Below are 19,558 nucleotides of genomic sequence, written 5' to 3'. Positions count from 1 at the left end.
CCAGAGGACATTTTTCCAAAAAGTACGATCTTTGTCCCTATGTGCAGTTGCAAACTGAAGTCTGGCTTTTTATGGCAGTTTAGGAGCAGTGTCTTCTTCCTTGCTGAGCAGCCTTTCAGGTTATGTCAATATAGGACTCGTTTTACTGTGGATATAGATACTTTTGTACCTGTTTCCTCCAGCATCTTCACAAGGTACTTTGCTGTTGTTCTGGGATTGATTTGCACTTTTCGCACCAAAGTACGTTCATCTCTAGGAGACCGAATGCGTCTCCTTCCTGAGCGGTATGACGGCTGCGTGGTCCCATGGTGTTTATACTTGCGTACTGTTGTTTGTACAGAACGTGGTACCTTCAGGCATTTGGAAATTGCTCCCAAGGATGAACCAGACTTCTGGAGGTCTTGGCTGATTTATTTTGATTTTCCCATGATGTCAAGCAAAGAGGCACTGAGTTTGAAGGTAGGCCTTGAAATACATCCACAGGTAGACCTCCAATTGACTCAAATGATATCAATTAGCCTATCAGAAGCTTCTAAAGCCATGACATAATTTTCTGGAATTTCCCAAGCTGTTTAAAGGCACAGTCAACTTAGTGTATGTAAACTTCTGACCCACTGGAATTATGATACTGTGAATTATAAGTGAAATAATCTGTCTGTAAACAATTGTTGGAAAAATTACTTGTGTCATGCACAAAGTAGATGTCCTAACAGACTTTCCAAAACTATAGTTTGTTAACAAAAAGTCTGTGTAGTGGTTGAAATACTTTAATGACTCCAACATAAGTTTATGTAAACTTCCGACTTCAACTGTATGTAGTGCATTCAGAAAGTATTCAGACCCCTTCACTTTTTTCACATTTTGTTACAGCCTTATTCTAAAATTGATTTAAGAAGAAAATCCCAGATCAATCTACACACAATACATCATAACGACAAAGCGAACAGGTTTTTAGAAACGTTAGCAAATTGATAAAAAATACAACTAAAAGATACCTTATTTACATAAGTACTCAGACCCTTTGCTATGAGGCTCGAAATTGAGTTCAGGTGCATCCTGTTTCCATTGATCACCCAGATGTTTCTACAACTTGATTGGAGTCCACCTGTGGTAAATTCAATTGATTGGACATGATTTGGAAAAGCACACACAGTGCATGTCAGAGCAAAAACCAAGCCATGAGGTCAAAAGGATTGTCCATAGAGCTCCGAGACAAGATTCTGTTGAGGCACAGATCTGGGGAAGGGTACCAAAAATGTCTACAGCATTGAAGGTCCCCAAAAACACAGTGGCCTCCATCATTCTTAAATGGAAGAAGTTTGGAACCACCAAGACACTTCCTCGAGCAGGCCGCCCGGCTAAACTGAGCAATCGGGGGAGAAGGGCCTTGGTCAGGGAGGTGACCAAAAATCCGATGTTCACTGGCAGAGCTCCAGAGTTCCTCTGTGGAGATGGGAGAACCATCCAGAAGGACAACCATCTCTCCAGCAATCAGGCCTTTATGGTAGAGTGGCCAGATGGAAGCCACAGCCCGCTTGAAGTTAGCCAAAAGGCACCTAAAGGACTCTAAGACCATGAGAAACAAGATCCTCAGGTCTGATGAAACCATGATTGAACTCTTTGGCCTGAATGCCAAGTGTCATGTCTGGAGGAAGGATCACCTTCCAACAGGACAATGACTCAAAGCACACAGCCAAGACAATGCAGGAGTGGCTTTGGGACAAGTCTCTGAATGTCCTTGAGTGGCCCAGCCAAAGCCCGGACTTGAACCCGATCGAACATCTCTGGAGAGACCTGAAAATAGCTGTGCAGCGAAGCCCCCAATCCATCCTGAAAGAGCCTGAGAGGATCTGCAGAGAAGAATGTGAGAAACTCCCCAAATGCAGCTGTGCCAAGCTTGTAGCGTCATACCCAAGAAGACTTAAGGCTGTAATCGCTGCAAAGGTGCTTCAACAAAGTACTGAGTAAAGGGTCTGAATACTTATGTAAATGTAATATTTCAGTTTTTTTTTTTTTTTATACATTTGCCAAAATGTCTAAAAACCTGTTTTTGGTTTTTCATTATGGGGGTAGATTGATGATGGGGGAAAAACGATTGAATCAATTTTAGAATAAGGCTGTAACGTAACAAAATGTGGCAAAAGTGAAGGGGTCTGAATACTTTCCAAACGCACTGTATTGTTATCAGCCTCTCTGGAACATCAAGAACACATGGTTTCTTACAGGAACTATGACCAGGCCTACATCCTGTAACAAAACCCTCTTTGATACAGTCCCCTAATCCTTCAATTTGATTTCATAACTAAGTTATTATGAAGTTTGCTTTTCTTCTGTAAGAATGAAATCAAACTAATATTACAAGTTTACTGCAATCTGCCACGTACAAAGTTTCACACAAGTGTTTTAATGAATGGTATACTACTCTACTTTAGTCATAGGCTTTAGTGTGTTAGTGTACTGCTATTGTAGAAGGCTAAGTAAAAGCTGATCCAGTGAAGGCATTAGATGTACTGTCGGGTCAATAATCTGGGTTTTGATGTGAGGGTGCTCAGGTGAGTTCAGCCATAATGATCTATCTAGACGTAATCTACTGTGCTGCAGCCACTACCTGTCTGTCTGGACATGCCCAAATACATACAGTACAACACATGGCCTAGCGGTGGGAAAATCAGCTGTTCTTCCTTTGAGCAAGGCACTGCTCCCCAGGCCGTTGGTTAAGACGGCCCCCTGCACATATCTGTTTCAGAGGGGTTGGGTTAAATGCAGACGACTCTGTTTGTTTTAATGCATTTATTTGCGCAACTGATTAGGTTCCCAATGAGTCCAAAACCTATTTTCACAGAACATGACTAGTTGCATTTTCCCTTCTGGATTACAGTAGCCCAATATAAACGGTGGCATCCTGCAGCCATGTCAAGATAAGAGGAAATGTTCAGAAAACATAACAAAGGCCATTCAATTTCCCTTTTCGCACAATCCAATACAGTCCAACCAGCTAGCATGGTACCACTGTTGCATACTGTACAGGCCCTTACTCCCTGATACTGGCAGGGATGGGGTCAATTCAGGAAGTAAACTGAAAATCATATTCACATTTTCCTAAACTCTATCGAAATAAAATGGAATTGGAATTTTAGTTTAATTCCTGAATTGTCTGAATTTAAATGGATTTGAACCCAACCCTGAATACTGGGTTGACTTCCTAATTGCACTATTCCCCTTTAGTTGTGACAGTGTTGTGTCAGTGTTGTGACACTGTTGTGGCAGTGAGGCCCATTCAAAACAACAGGATTATAATTGTGTCTTTGATTAGATGTTTGTTTGTGTCTGTATGTTTCATTGTAGAGAATATGGCTGAGGCTGGCTTTATCTAAAGGTTTTAATCGTCTATAATGGAGGATGGGAATTGCTGATTACCCTAAGAGAACACTGTCAAGAGTGGGGGGGAGATATGTTTCGGGGAGCCTCAGAGAACAACATTGACTAGTACGCTGACTCAGTGAGCGAGTTTATAAGGAAGTGTATAGGAGATGTTGTACCCACTGTGACTATTAAAACCTTCCCTAACCAGAACCCGTGGATTGATGGCAGCATGCGCGCAAAACTGAAAGCACGTCCCACCGCATTTAATCATGGCAAGGCGATAGGGAATATGGCAGAGTACAAACAGTGTAGTTATTCCCTCTGTAAGGCAATCAAACAAGCAAAGAGTCAGTATAGAGACAAAGTGGAGTCGCAATTCAACGGCTCAGACACGAGACGTATGTGGCAGGGTCTACAGACAATCACGGGTTACAAAAAGAAAACCAACCCCGTCACGGACATCGGCATCTTGCTTCCAGACAAATTAAATAACTTCTATGTGCGCTTTGAGGACAATACAGTGCCACTGACGCAGCCCACTACCAAAGCCTGTGGGCTCTCCTTCTCCGTGGCCGACGTGAGAAAGACATTTAAACATGTTAACCCTCGCAAGACGGCCGGCCCAGACGGCATCCCTAGTCGTGTCCTCAGAGCATGCACAGACCAGCTGGCTGGTGTGTTTACGGACATATTCAATCAATCCCTATCCCAGTGTGCTGTCCCCACATGCTTCAAGATGGCCACCATTGTTCCTGTTCCCAAGAAAGCCAAGGTAACTGAACTAAATGACTATCGCCCCGGAGCACTCACTTCTGTCAGTGCTTTGAGAGACTAGTCAAGGATCATATCACCTCTACCCAACCTGTCACTCTAGACCCACTTCAATTTGCTTACAGTCCCAACAGGTCCACAGATGATGCAATCGCCATCACACTGTACACTGCCCTATCCCATCTGGACAAGAGGAATACCTATGTAAGAATGCTGTGCATTGACTACAGCTCAGCATTCAACACAATAGTACCCTCCAAACTCATTATTAAGCTTGAGTCCCTGGGTTTTGACCCTGCCCTGTGCAACTGGGTCCTGGACTTCCTGACGGGCAGCCCCCAGGTGGTGAAGGTAGGAAACAACATCTCCACTCCGCTGATCCTCAACACTGGGGCCCCAAAAGGGTGCGTTCTCAGCCCCCTCCTGTACTCCCTGTTCACCCACAACTGCGTGGCCATGCACGCCTCCAACTCAATCATCAAGTTTGCAGACGACACTACAGTGTTAGGCTTGATTACCAACAACGACGAGACAGCCTATAGGAAGGAGGTGAGGGCCCTCGGAGTGTGGTGTCAGGAAAATAACCTCTCACTCAATGTCAGCAAAACAAAGGAGATGATCGTGGACTTCAGGAAACAGCAAAGGGAGCACCCCCCCTATCCACATCAACGGGACAGCAGTGGAGAAGGTGAAAAGTTTTAAGTTCCTCGGTGTACATATCACCGACAAACTGAAATGGTCCACCTCAGGAGGCTTGTCACCGAAAACCTTCACTAACTTTTATAGGTGCACAATCGAGAGCATCCTGTCAGGCTGTACAGCAACGGCACCGCCCACAACCGCAGGGCTCTCTAGAGGGTGGTGTGGTCTGCACAACGCATCACCGGGGGCAAACTACCTGCCCTCCAGGACACCTACAACACCCGATGTCACAGGAAGGCAAAAGAAGATAATCAAGGACAATAACCAACCGAGTTCACCCTGCTTCCATCCAGAAGGCAAGGTCAGTGCATCAAAGCTGGGACAGAGAAATTGAAATACAGCTTCTATCTCAAGGCCATCAGACTGTTAAACAGGCACCACTAACACAGAGAGGCTGCTGCCTACATACAGACTTGATATCATTGGCCACTTTAGTAAATGGAACACTTGTCACTTTAAGAATGTTTACATATCACACATTACTTATCTCATATGTATATACTGTATACTGTATCCTTCACTATCAATTGCATCTGTCACTGCTCATCCATATATTTTATACTTATATATTCTCATCCCATTCCTTTACTAGATCATTCCTTTACTGTTAGATATTAGGTTTGTTGTGGAATTGTTTGATATTAGCTGTTAGATACTGCTGCACTGTCAGATCTAGCATTTAGCTACACTCACAATGACATCTGCTAACCATGTGTATTTTATCTTTATTTAACTAGGCAAGGTTAAGAACAAATTCTTATTTTCAATGACAGCCTAGGAACAGGGGCGGAACAAGGCTAGGCTACCCTGCCTCCCCATGTGTATGTGACCAATTACATCTGCTAACCATGTGTACGTGACCAATAACATCTGCTAACCATGTGTATGTGACCAATAACATCTGCTAACCATGTGTACGTGACCAATAACATCTGCTAACCATGTGTACGTGACCAATGACATCTGCTAACCATGTGTACGTGACCAATAACATCTGCTAACCATGTGTACGTGACCAATAACATCTGCTAACCATGTGTATGTGACCAATAACATCTGCTAACCATGTGTACGTGACCAATAACATCTGCTAACCATGTGTACGTGACCAATAACATCTGCTAACCATGTGTACGGGACCAATAACATCTGCTAACCATGTGTATGTGACCAATAACATCTGCTAACCATGTGTACGTGACCAATAACATCTGCTAACCATGTGTATGTGACCAATAATAAGATGTGATGTGAAGATGTTTGGGTTTAACAGAATATACTAGTGCTATATTGTACGGAAGATACATTTTTATCAGACAGTGGCTACGTCCGAAATGTCTCCCATCCCTCTGTAGTGCACTACTTTTAACCAGGGCCCATAGGGCCCATAGGGCACTGGTCAAAAGTAGTGCACAACATTTTATTGTATTTATGTATATTATTTAACCTTTATTCCAAAGCAATAGCATGTGGCAATAATATAATTAATCAACCTGAATTATAAAGCACACATAACTGTATCATTGCATTATCAACAGGCAAGAAAAACATCAACATCTATGAAGTACCAACGAGGCACCTGTGCATGCATGCGTTGTGCAGAAGCGGCAGCAAGGTCGCAAGGGGGAGGATATCACAAGTTAAGCAACATCGCCATCCACTGGTTATCTGGTGTATTGTGAACTGGATTCCTCTCTCCCTAAAACCTGCTGAAACTCCCATCATTATCTCTATCCCGCCATCTACTGGCCCAGTACTGAAGTGTAGCCTCTTCTACAGTGGGATTCAGATGGAAACAGTGTGGAACAGAGAAGTGAGGTCATGGTCAGTGGGAGAATTGGAATAGAATGTGTGTTACTCATTTGTGCCTGAATTATTGTTCGATGTCTAGGCCCATATTCACAAACTGTCCCAGAGTAGGAGTACTGATCGAGGATCTTTTCATTATGATTTAAAAGGAAAAACCGATCCTAGATCAGTACCTGTATCCTCAAAGCGTCTCAGAGCACCGTTATTGGCAAGTGACTTGATCGTCATTACAATCTTTCCTTTGCGGTACCTCAATTTGTCGTGATCACCAGCCGAGATAAACTTTTATGAATAGATTTTACGCCTGGCTCAGAGATTGCCTGAGCAGTGTCTTAAAAAACATCATCCTGAAACCTACTCTGAGCTGGGAGTTTTTTTTTGTCTTAAAAAACGATACAACAGGATTCCTAGGACCTTTTCGGGGGGAGACGTTTTGTGGATACGGCCCCAACACTCCTACTCTTAAGACATGTCGTGAATACGGACCCAGGATTCTAGTTACATGTATCGAATCAAACAAATACAAAAAGTTAAGTACTACTGTGTCTTTTGTGATTCTACAGAAAACATCTAAGCATATCAGAATAAAAAAAGGGATATTAGTGTTCTTTTGTTTTTTTTGTTTTTATTCTGTTAGACAGTGTTTCTGTAGCAGGTGATAGATGACATGACTAACGCTCTGGGCACGGGCAGCTAAAACCCATTTTGGTGGTCATAAACAATGGGGTTCAATGAGATATAGACAATAGGATGGATGAAACGATTCACACGATCAAACCAATCCAACAACATGGGAATTCTAGTTACAGCCTGGCGGTATGTTCTAGAAGATTTGATATGCAGACTGAAGGTGAAAATCAACCTGTGCAGATGTAAATAGTTGGAAAGTAGAAACATATCCAAGTATTGTACTGAAGTAGAATTATTGTCCTATTACTGAACCACTAGGCTAGTCTATTAGTTAGTCAGCCTGACACCTGAAGTACTGTATGTGGATGGCTGCACCTCTACTCCCGCTCAGCAATGGCCACCAGGTGAGTGTCGATCTCTGTCTCAGAGAGTGTCCTGTGAGAGGAAAGAAGAGAAGATGAGAGTGGATGTTAGAAACCAGGGTTGGGGAGACAGAAAGAGAGACTTTTGTCTGTTGTTCCCTTGTTTAAATCCTTGAACATTACCATATGAGCATATAAAAAAAACACAGTGATGACAAAATGCAGTTACTGTGATAGTATAGTACCTGAACTTGGGGCTTTCCTTAGTGACCACACCCACTTCAATTTCACTGGGCTTGAAGTCCATGGACAGAATAGAAGAGAGACAGGAGATGGCCAACTATAGGAGGAGAGAGTGAAAGAAACAGAGAGAGTAGAGAGAGAGATTGAATACAGTACAGACTTTCACTTTTCGCCAGATGTTTCCATGAGTATCCAGGTGTATCCATCCGCCTACCTCCACAGTAATCTCATATGACAGCTCCGGCCTCTTCTTCAGTTTCTTCTCCAGGTAGCTGTTAGCCTCTGTCTGCTTGGCCCCCACGCTGGTGGCCCTGAAGCCACAGAAGTAACCTGCCGGGTCACACTTATACAGCATGGGACCCAGCTGGGGGTCCATGGCCACCAAGATCATACCTGGAGACATTGGGAGGAGAAGGATATGGGTCTGAGTCCTCTGTGTGGGAGTTAGGACTCACCTACTGCACATAGATTTTTTCAATCACTTTGGTGCCATTTTCACAACACAAAGCACAAAAATCTAAACAGATCATCAAAATGACTCATGTTTAAAAACTCTCAGCACATCTTCAGTTGACTGGGTGCAACAAATAAATTCAGTCTTTTGTTCACTGCACCAAATCACTCTTTCAATTTGGATACATATTCTATCTACTGAACAGAAATATAAATGCAACATGTGAAGTGTTGGTCCCATGTTTCATGAGCTGAAATAAAAGATCCCAGAAATGTTCCATAAGCACAAAAAGCTTATTTTGCTAAATTTTTGTGAACACATTTGTTTACATCACTGTCAGTGAGCATTTCTCCTTTTCCAAGATAATCCATCCACCTGACAGGTGTGGCATATCAAGAAGCTGATTAAACAGCATGATCATTACATAGGTCCACCTTGTGCTGGGGACAATAAAAGACCACTAATATGTGCAGTTTTGTCACAAAACACAATGCCACAGATGGCTGAAGTTTTTAGGGAGTGTGCAATTGACATGGCGACTGCAGGAATGTCCACCAGAGCTGTTGCCAGAGAAGTGAATGTTCATTTCTTATCCATAAGCTGCCTCCAACTGTCACGGTAGTCGGAATAATTATCGGACCAAACTGCAGCACGATATGGTTTCCGTTTATTTGAAAACGCACAAAACAACAAAGAAAGAACAAAACAAACAACTAACCGTGACTACAGCGGTGCTACGTGCACTAACTCAAAACAATATCCATAAAACACAGGTGGAAAAAATGCTACTTAAATATGATCCCCAATTAGAGACAACGATAGCCAGCTGCCTCTAATTGGGAATCACACCAAACACCAACAAAGAAAAACTAAACTAGAACCCCACATAGAAAATAATAACTAGAAAACCCCTGACCTACTCTACCATAGAAAATAAGGGCTCTCTATGGTCAGGACGTGACACCAACGTAGTTTTAGGAAATTTGGCAGTACATCCAACCGTCTCACAACCGCAGACCACGTGTATGGCGTCATGTGGGCGTGCGGTTTGCTGATGTCAATGTTGTGAACAGAGTGCCCCATGCTGGCGGTGGGGTTATGGTATGGACAGACATAAGCTACGGACAAGAACACAATTGCATTTTATCAATGGTAATTTGAATGCAAAGAGATACCGTGACGAGATCCTGAAGCCCATTGTCGTGCCATTCATCTGCCGCCATCACCTCATGTGTCAGCAAGATAATGCACAGCCGTATGATGCAGGGATCTGTACACAATTCCTGGAAGCTGAAAATGTCCCAGTTCTTCCATGGCCTGCATACTCACCAGACATGTCACCCATTGGGAATGTTTGGGTACTGACTGGATTTCTGATCCACGCCCCTACATTTATATTTAAGGTATCTTTGACCAACAGATGCATATCAGTGTTCCCAGTCATATCAAATTCATAGATTAGGGCCTAATGAATTTATTTCAATTGATTGATTTCCTTATACGAACTGTAACTCAATAAAATGTTGATATTTTTGTGTTTATATTTTTGTTCAGTATAAGTATCTGTGTTTCAAAATGCAATATTCACTTGACTTTTAATATGATTTTCTTGTCATCTGTTAACAATACAATTAACTATTACTTAATCAGACTGCTGAAAACGGATTACTACTGAACCAAAACTATGTAGTGCCTAGTTAATGTACAGTGCCTTGGGAAAATATTCAGACCCCTTCCCCTTTTCCACGTTTTGTTACGTTACAACCTTATTATGAAATTGATAAAATTATATTGTTTCGTCACATCAATATACACAAAATAATCCACAGTGACAAAGCGAAAACAGGTTTTTAGAAAATTAAGCAAATTTATTAAAAATAAAAACCAGAAATACCTTATTTACATAAGTATTCAGACCCTTTGCTATGAGACTCAAAATTGAGCTCAGGTGCATCCTGTTTCCTTTAATCATCCTTGAGGTGTTTCTACAACTTGATTGGAGTCCACCTGTGGTAAATCCAATTGATTGGACATGATTTGGAAAGGCACACACCTGTCTATATAACGTCCCACAGTTGACGGTGCATGTCAGAGCAAAAACCAAGCCATGAGGTCGAAGAAATTGTCCGTAGACCTCCGAGACAGGATTGTGTCGAGGCACAGATCTGGGGAAGGGTACCAAAAGAATTATGCAGCATTGAAGGTCCCCAAGAACACAGTGGCCTTCATCATTCTTAAATGGAACAAGTTTGGAATCACCAACCCCGGCCAAACTGAGGGAGGTGACCAAGAGAAGAGATGGTCCCTCTGACAGAGCTCCAGAGTTCCTCTGTGGAGATGAGAGAACCTTCCAGAAGGACAACCATCTCTGCAGCACTCCACCAATCAGGCCTTTATGGTAGAGTGGGCAGACGGAAGCCACTCCTCAGTAAAAGGCACATGACAGCCAGCTTGGAGTTTGCCAAAAGGCACCTAAAGGACTCTCAGACCATGAGAAACAAGATTCTCTGGTTGATAAAACCAAGATTGAACTCTTTGGCCTGAATGCTAAGCATCACATCTGGAGGAAACCTGGCACCATCCCTATGGTAAAGCATGGTTGTGGCAACATCATGCTGTGGGGATGTTTTTCAGCGGCATGGACTAGGAGACTAGTCAGGATCGAGGGAAAGATGAATGGAGCAAAGTACAGAGAGATCCTTAATGAAAACCTGCTCCAGAGCACTCAGGACCTCTGACTAGGGGCGAAGGTTCACCTTCCAAAAGGACAACAATCCAAAGCAAACAGCCAGGACAACGCAGGTGTGGCTTTGGGACAAGTCTCGGAATGTCCTTGAGTGGCCCAGCCAGAGCCCGGACTTGAACCCGATCGAACATCTCTGAAAAGACCTGAAAATAGCTGTGCAGCGACGCTCTCCATCCAACCTGACAGAGCTTGAGAGGATCTGCAGAGAAGAATGGGAGAAACTCCCCAATACAGGTGTGCCAAACTTGTAGTGTCATACCCAAGAAGACTCAAGGCTGTAATCGCTGCCAATTGCTTCAACAAAGTACTGAATAAACTGTCTGAAAACTTATGTAAATGTTATATTTCTGTTTTTTCTGTTAATACATTTGCAAAAATGTCTAAAAAACTGTTTTCTCTTTGTCATTATGAGGTATTGTGTGTTGATTGATGAGGGAAAAAAAGAATGTAATCAATTTTAGAATAAGGCTGTAACGTAACAAAATGTGGAAAAAGTCAAGGGGTCTGAATACTTTACGAACGCACTTTAGTTTGATAACTGCTGATCACCATAAAACTATATCATTTGTATGTATAAATGTATCAATTGGACATCAATTTTATGTTGTAAGGTAAAACCGAATCACATATGGATGTGGCTGTAAATACTACATCATCATTCTCCATCAGTGTGCCTTAATAGGACAAAGTGGAAAGCATCACTCTATTGTTCTACCGTCTGGAATGATAGTGTAGTGTACAATGCACTGCTGAAATGCCTGGGTTGTATATTTAAACAATAAGGCCTGAGGAGATGAGGTATATGGCCAATATACCACGGCTAAGGGCTGTTTTTAGGCACGACCTAACGCAGAGTGCCTGGATACAGTCCTTAGCCGGGGTATATTGGCAATATACCACAAATCCCAGAGGTGCCTTATTGCTTTTATAAACTAGTTACCAACGTAATTATACCAGTAAATAGTACTTTTTCTTATGTCATACCCATGGTATACGGTCTATACCACGGCTTTCAGCCAATCAGCATTCAGGGCTTGAACCACCTGGTTTATAAAACAATACATTTAAAACAATATATATAAAATAAAAATTTTATAGATACACTGTAAGATGATGCATTTCAAGCAGAGAGACAGGCGATACTGTAGCAGTTGACAAGTCACGTAGAAAAGGTGATCTTGTAGAATGTTGCATGGGGAACACATGGCTTACAACACTGCTATGTTTTTACAGTAGCCAACTGCTTTACAATGTAACCCCCATTTCTGATTTATTAGTCCTACGCATGTACTGTAAAAAGATAATGGAGCCGTAAGACTGAGATATTTCTCAACATGCTCACAACCTGCCAAATTATAAAATAATTGTGCATGTTAAGTTATAGTCAAATACTGTATGGAAAATGATATTTACCATCTACTACTCTTTCTATTGTGTAACTTGTACTTTTTGCTTTTGGATGAAATGGTAGTTAAAATGACTAAATGGTGAGCCTATCTACCTACCTGATGTATTGGTGACTAAACTAAATGTTCTCTGGGTATTTCACGTAACACGTTGATTTTGCATGAATGACTCAGGGGTGAAAGATGTGTGAAACCCCAATGAAAGCACAATGAGAGTTTCTAAACATAAGATAGGGGGCATTACAAGTGTTATCAGTTTAGACTTATGTAAATATACCACTTACATTTGAAAAATGCGGCAAGGTGATAAAAAAAAAACGTTATTACTGGGCAATCAGGGAGAGGAAAAAGGGGTGTATAGAGGTATTGAAAGAAAGGAGATATACAGCCGGCTGGAGAAGGAACCAGGGGATTAATGGTAAGGGATAGAGGGAGTGAATCAATGGAGAGGAAGAGGACAGAGAGACATAGTGACAGGAGGACAGGGGTACACCACTCACAGCATCCCAAAGGTCTCATCTCAGCATTCTGTGTGTAGACCTGGGAGATGTCCGCCATTCTCCGACACAACATGTCTGCTGTGATGTCATAGCCAAACTTGTACTTCCATTCGGCGGCCTCCACTCGTGCCCTGTGGACCTGGGATCGACTGTCCGCTGAGGGGGAGAGGAAGAGAGAGTAAAAGGATGCATGTGTGTGACAGTGGAGGCTCCTCAGAGGAGAAAGGGGAGGACCATCCTTCTCAGTAAAATTTCATCAAATTAAAAATAATAAAACATTTAAATAAAACTACACTAAATATATTCACGTTACCAAATAATTTATTAAAACACACTGTTTTGCTGCAATGACGGTCTACAGTAGCCTCAAAGGCACTCTGTATGGTAGCATGGTATAGCCGGAGGACAGCTAGCTTCCGTCCTCCTCTGGGTACATTGACTTCGATACAAAACCTAGGAGGCTCATGGGTCTCACCCCCTTCCATAGACTTACACAGTAATTATGACATCTTCCGGAGGACGTCCTCCAACCTATCAGAGCTCTTGCAGCATGGACTGACATGTTGTCCACCCAATCAAAGGATCAGATAATTAATCTAGTACTGAAAGCATAAGCTACAGTTAGCTAGCACTGCAGTGCATGAAATATGGTGAGTAGTTGACTTAAAGAGAGAAAAATACAATAGTTTTAACAAATTAATTTCTTCAAAAATTAAGGAGAAGCAAGAGAGAGATTGTCATTTTTTTCACTTTCAGTTTCACTTAATTAGCTAGCAAATGCAGCTAGCTAGTTTAGCCTACTCAAATACCCTGCTCAAAAAGACAGATGCTATGCTAGCTAGCTAGCTATGACTATCCACCACAACACTGGAACCTTTCCAAGTCAAGGTAAGCTTTTGGTTTTACTAATTTATTGCCACCAAGCTGCCGGTGTAAGTGCTAAACTGCTAACTAACTATACACTATAAAGTTACAGCATGATTGTAGCGGGTTTACTAACATGTTAGTTCTATTAGCTATGTTGACTTTGATGTTACTTTAGCTAATATGGTAACAACGATGTAGGCTGTGTGTAGCAGTTATGGTACGGTTTGGCTTGGAAAGGTTATTTCGCCTGGTCACATACAGCTGGTGAATTGTGCATTGAAGTCCACAAACGAAGGAAAGAGGTGAGAGGAGGACAGCGCATAGATGCGAGCAGGAATACAACGTGGCTGCTATGAATGTCAACTATGCGTGACCAGAGATGTATTCATTCCACCAATTCTGTTGAAAAACGCTTCTTAAATTAAAGCAAACGGAACGAAACAGGGATAAAAAATACCTGAATTTGACCAATATAAACTTGTTTGCAATTGTTGGACTAACGATTACACCCTAGATCAGCGGTATTAAATGTGTCACTGTCTGTCCGTGTGTCACTGTCTGTCACCAACATTTTCTCTCGACCTGTGTTGTAATCTTTCATTCATAGGCTAGGTTGTAGCAACCTCTTAATGGGTATAGGGATCATTTGAGTATCATGTAGTAGCCTAACCCTATCGATGCTACATTAAAGTGGGTGAATGGAATCTGAATGACAGTCATCCAATATGCTGTAGTAGAAATAAGGCCATGCTCATAAAAATAAATAAAAATGTCCTCTCTCATCTTAAATGGCACCAACCACCACTGGTGTGTATGTGTATGTATGTGTGTGTGTGTGTGTGTGTGTGTGTGTGTGTGTGTGTGTGTGTGTGTGTGTGTGTGTGAGAGATGCCATTATACACACCATTGTGTCCTGTCATCACACATCCAATGCGTGGGGTAAGTGGGTACATGTTGGTCAGAGTGGCAGAATCCAGCAGCTTGTCCTGTATTATAATGACAGGGTCACATATATACATATAGTAGATGATACCTCATTGTTGTTATGAATATTGGGTTGGTGCCACAATCTAATATTTCGATTGGACAAGCTTTAACAAATCAGTGGCTTGTGCCCAGTCAGCAGAAATGCTCGAGACACCACTCTGTCATGCTTCACTGTTCATGACTGACTCTTTCTCTAACGCCAGATATCAACATTATTTTTCTAATTTGGATGAAGTCAAAGACAACTAAGACAGAAGTTCCTGGTACATGGAGATGGAGCTAAGGACAGATTATGAATATTTTACCGGCACTTTCTTCTGTGTGACCACCACAGCACAGTCTGTCCCCCGCACGCCCAGTGATGTCAACCCACCCTGCGCGATGGCTTTGAAGGCATACTCTGAGGGACAACACACGACAACATGAGATTATACTTCTTAAATAAAGGCTAACTTTTAAAAGCTGCGTGGGGTAAACAGGGGGATTGGAACACTATAGGTCTAAAGGTGCTCATGGGAAAGTCCCAAACATTGGTAGATCGCTTTATTGGCGGACATATTATACCACAGAGAAGTAACACATATTTAAAACATTTGTAGTCCCCCCACATGCTATGTGAAATATACAATCACAATATGTTTATAATCACAATATGGTTATAATCACAATACACCAACACGTTTGGCCTATGGGGATGCTCATCGTCACATACAGCTACAGCGCTGCAACATTCACTGCGCGAATATTTTAGATGATTTTAAATGGTATAGAACGATACATTTACAGATGCTAGACTAGCCTAGGTCGTCCACTGCACGAAACAAAACTGGAGAAATGAAACAAAATATCTCACCGACTTGATAGAGGCGGCCCTCTGGAGAAAAAATCGTAATGTGTCGGTCAAATCCAGCATTCGAACCACGGGACATTGCTTTGCGTCAAATGATGCTCACCTACAGTGAACTTTCGGCGAGTTACCTGTTACCTTTTCTGCAGTATCCTAATAGCCTTATAGGACTATATTCACCGTTGTTGTCTGTTGCAGTAAAACAAGAAGAACAGTCTACAATAGAGAGCAGACGATCATAAAGGTGTTTGTTAAGCTTCCCGGTGGAGTTTTACTTTCTCTTTCTTTTTTCAATGAACCATGAGAAGACTGACACATGTGTGTTGTGAACAACAATAGCGTGAGCAACAATAGTGGAATCTAGTTTCAAAATAAAAGTTTTGAATTTAAACTAAAGCGAGCAGATAAAAATAGTGGAATCATGCCAAAATTGGACTATAATGCTAAACAAGGTTGGAATGTTGCTATACAAATTCAACAAAAGATCATAATTAATTAATTTGATGCAAAATAATTGGTTGAAATTGCACTGTGGATGTATTCGACTTCAGAATTGCATTGGGGGCATACTTACATTGGAATGTACACGCTTACCTATGGATCTTGTGTCCATTACATTTTTATTTGTTCTATTATTTCACCTTTATTTAACCAGGTAGGCTAGTTGAGAACAAGTTCTCATTTACAACTGCGACCTGGCCAAGATAAAGCAAAGCAGTTCGACACATACAACAACACAGAGTTACACATGGAATTAACAAAACATACAGTCAGTAATACAGTAGAAACAAAGAAAACAAAATCTATATGCAGTGAGTGCAAATAAGGTCAAATAAGGGAGTTATTAAGGCAATAAATAGGCCATGGTGGCGAAGTAATTACAATATGGCAATTAAACACTGGAATGGTAGATGTGCAAAAGATGGATGTGCAAGTAGAGATACTGTGGTGCAAAAGGAGCTAAATAAATAAATACAGTATGGGAATGAGGTAGATGGATGGGCTGTGTACAGATGGGCTATGAACAGGTGCAGTGATCTGTGAGCTGCTCTGACAGCTGGTTCTTTAAGCTAGTGAGGGAGATGGGAATCTCCAGCTTCAGTGATTTTTGCAGTTCGTTCCAGTCAGTGGCAGCAGAGAACTGGAAGGAAAGGCGACCAAAGGAGGAATTGGCTTTGGGGGTGACCAGTGAGATATACCTGCTGGAGCACGTGCTACGAGTGGGTGCTGCTATGGTGACCAGCGAGCTGAGATAGGGCGGGGCTTTACCTAGCAGAGACTTGTAGATAACCTGTAGCCAGTGGGTTTGGCGACGAGTATGAAGCTAGGGCCAGCCAGAGCGTACAGGTTGCAGTGGTGGGTAGTATATGGGGCTTTGGTGACAAAACGGATGGCACTGTAATAGACTACATCCAGTTTGCTGAGTAGAGTGTTGGAGGCTATTTTATAGATGACATCGCCAAAGTCAAGGATCGGTAGGATGGTCAGTTTTACGAGGGTATGTTTGGCAGCATGAGTGAAGGAAGCTTTGTTGCGAAATAGGAAGCCGATTCTAGATTTAATTTTTGATTGGAGATGCTTAATGTGAGTCTGGAATGAGAGTTTACAGTCTAGCCAGACACCTAGGTATTTGTAGTTATCCATGTATTCTAAGTCAAAGCCGTCCAGAGTAGTGATGCTGGATGGGCAGGCAGGTGCGGGCAATGATCGGTTGAATAGCATGCATTTGGTTTTATTTGCGTTTAAGAGCAGTTGGAGGCCACGGAAAGAGAGTTGTATGGCATGGAGGTTAGTTAACACAGTGTCCAAAGAAGGGCCAGAAGTATACAGAATGGTGTCGTCTGTGTAGAGGTGGATTAGAGAATCACCAGCAGCAATAGCAACATCATTGATGTATATGTAACGGATGTGAAACGCTAGCTTAGTTAGCGGTGGTGCACGCTAAATAGTGTTTCAATCGTTGACGTCACTTGCTCTGAGACCTTGAAGTAGTGGTTCGCCTTGCTCTGCAAGGGCCGCGCCTTTTGTGGAGCGATGGGTAACAATGCTTCGAGGGTGACTGTTGTTGATGTGTGCAGAGGGTCCCTGGTTCGCGCCCGGGTACGGGCGAGGGGACGGTCTATAGTTATACTGTTACATTGATGCTGTTGACCCGGATCACTGGTTGCTGCGGAAAAGGAGGAGGTCAAAAGGGGGGTGAGTGTAACGGATGTGAAACGCTAGCTTAGTTAGCGGTGGTGCACGCTAAATAGTGTTTCAATCGGTGACGTCACTTGCTCTGAGACCTTGAAGTAGTGGTTCCCCTTGCTCTGCGGAGATCTCTGTGGAGAGATGGGTAACGATGCTTCGTGGGTGACTGTTGTTGATGTGTGCAGAGGGTCCCTGGTTCGCGCCCGGGTATGGGTGAGGGGACGGTCTAAAGTTATACTGTTACATATACAGAGAAGAGAGTCGGCCCGAGAATTGAACCCTGTGACACCCCCATAGAGACGGCCAGAGGTCCGGACAACAGGCCCTCCGATTTGACACACTGAGCTCTATTAGAGAAGTAGTTGGTGAACCAGGCGAGGCTATCATTTGAGAAACCAAGGCTGTTGAGTCTGCCAATAAGAATTTGGTGATTGACAGAGTCGAAAGCCTTGGCCAGGTCGATGAATACAGCTGCACAGTAATGTCTCTTATCGATGGCGGTTATGATATCATTAAGGACCTTGAACGTTGTTGAGGTGCACCCATGACCAGCTCGGAAACCAGATTGCATAGCGGAGAAGGTACGATGTGATTTAAAATGGTCAGTAATCTGGGGTATGGGGTATCAGCCTACTCAATGACACTCACAGAACAGCTATGCCAGTCCACATGATGCAAAACCCTGCATTCAATTATGCAACATGTATTTTGAAAGTTATACATCTTGAAAACTTGATTGCTGAAATGGAGAACTGTTTGGGACTATATCAACAATAGACCAATGAAACAAATACCAACATATAGTTTTGGGGTGGAGTTTCCTTTAAACTCCTTCAATAAGAGCTATGAATGTAATATTTGTGTATACTCGACATAGTTATATTCTGTGAGTGTCACTGAGTGTACTGATACTCCATTTCATGGACCCAAGATCCATAGGTAAGGCTGTACATTGCAATGTAAGAATGCCCCCAATGCAATTCTGAAGTATAATACATCCACATTATGATTTGAAAACTTTTTTGGTGTCAAATTAACTAATTATTATATTTTATTGAATTTATATAAGAACATTCCAAATTTGTTTAGCATTATTTGGTCCAGTTGTGGCATAATTTCACAATTTGAATCAGTTTGCATCAGTTTCAATTGGAAACTTTTATTTTGAAGGCGAACCGCAGATTGTACCATTGTTGCTCACACTAATGTTGCAAACAACACACTGGTAGGGTTGGTGACAATTTGTTCGCAATAAGGAAGTTGTCTATGGAAGGATATAGGACTACTGGCGAAATAAATCATAAGAAAATATTTTTCTGGATCATGCATCATTATGTACCAGTTCTGTATGTTATATAATTTTCGTTTTCAGAAAAAGTTTTCCCCTCAGGCCTACCTTCCAGCATTGGGGATCATCCCGCGCCACTACTGTGGGTACAGAGGCGCCACGTCTATTTCTATGGGCACAAGCACTTCATGACACTGACTGTTCGGACTGCTCTTGTTGTTGAATAGAACATTCCGCATGTTTAAATCAAATTTTCTTCCAATTCTAGACATTTTGTCACGTCTAATGTGTATTCATGTGATATTTCAGCGACTGAAACCATACAACAACATCTATGGGCTAAGATACGATAGCTAACATGGGCTAGTTGATCTGGACATTTCTGCCAAGTTA

General features: G+C 42.2%; 1 protein-coding gene across 1 annotated transcript; it reads right to left on the bottom strand.

Moving 5' to 3' along the window:
• Positions 1 to 7,253: 7,253 nt before the first annotated feature.
• Positions 7,254 to 16,014, bottom strand: LOC139382451 (proteasome subunit alpha type-6-like). Its single transcript, XM_071126510.1, has 7 exons — positions 15,694 to 16,014; positions 15,146 to 15,240; positions 14,758 to 14,839; positions 12,987 to 13,142; positions 8,095 to 8,273; positions 7,883 to 7,977; positions 7,254 to 7,710 (listed from the first exon to the last, which is right to left on the bottom strand). Exons 1-7 carry the CDS (start codon positions 15,767 to 15,769, stop codon positions 7,653 to 7,655), a joined length of 741 nt encoding a protein of 246 aa, XP_070982611.1. The 5' UTR covers positions 15,770 to 16,014; the 3' UTR covers positions 7,254 to 7,652.
• Positions 16,015 to 19,558: the final 3,544 nt, after the last annotated feature.

This window comes from Oncorhynchus clarkii, chromosome 24, assembly GCF_045791955.1.
Source record: "Oncorhynchus clarkii lewisi isolate Uvic-CL-2024 chromosome 24, UVic_Ocla_1.0, whole genome shotgun sequence".
Lineage (NCBI taxonomy): Eukaryota > Metazoa > Chordata > Actinopteri > Salmoniformes > Salmonidae > Oncorhynchus > Oncorhynchus clarkii.
The sequence above is the reverse complement of the archived record's forward strand: the minus strand, read 5'-3'. Positions and strand labels throughout refer to the sequence as shown.

Excerpts from the sequence above, each read along its gene's own strand:
- LOC139382451 (XM_071126510.1), bottom strand. The coding sequence starts at position 15,769 with ATGTCCCGTGGTTCGAATGCTGGATTTGACCGACACATTACGATTTTT. Across the intron at positions 8,274-12,986 it reads GATGAGACCTTTGGGATGCT|GTATGATCTTGGTGGCCATG; the intron begins GTGAGTGGTGTA and ends CAATGTCTCCAG. Across the intron at positions 7,978-8,094 it reads CATATGAGATTACTGTGGAG|TTGGCCATCTCCTGTCTCTC; the intron begins GTAGGCGGATGG and ends CTCCTCCTATAG.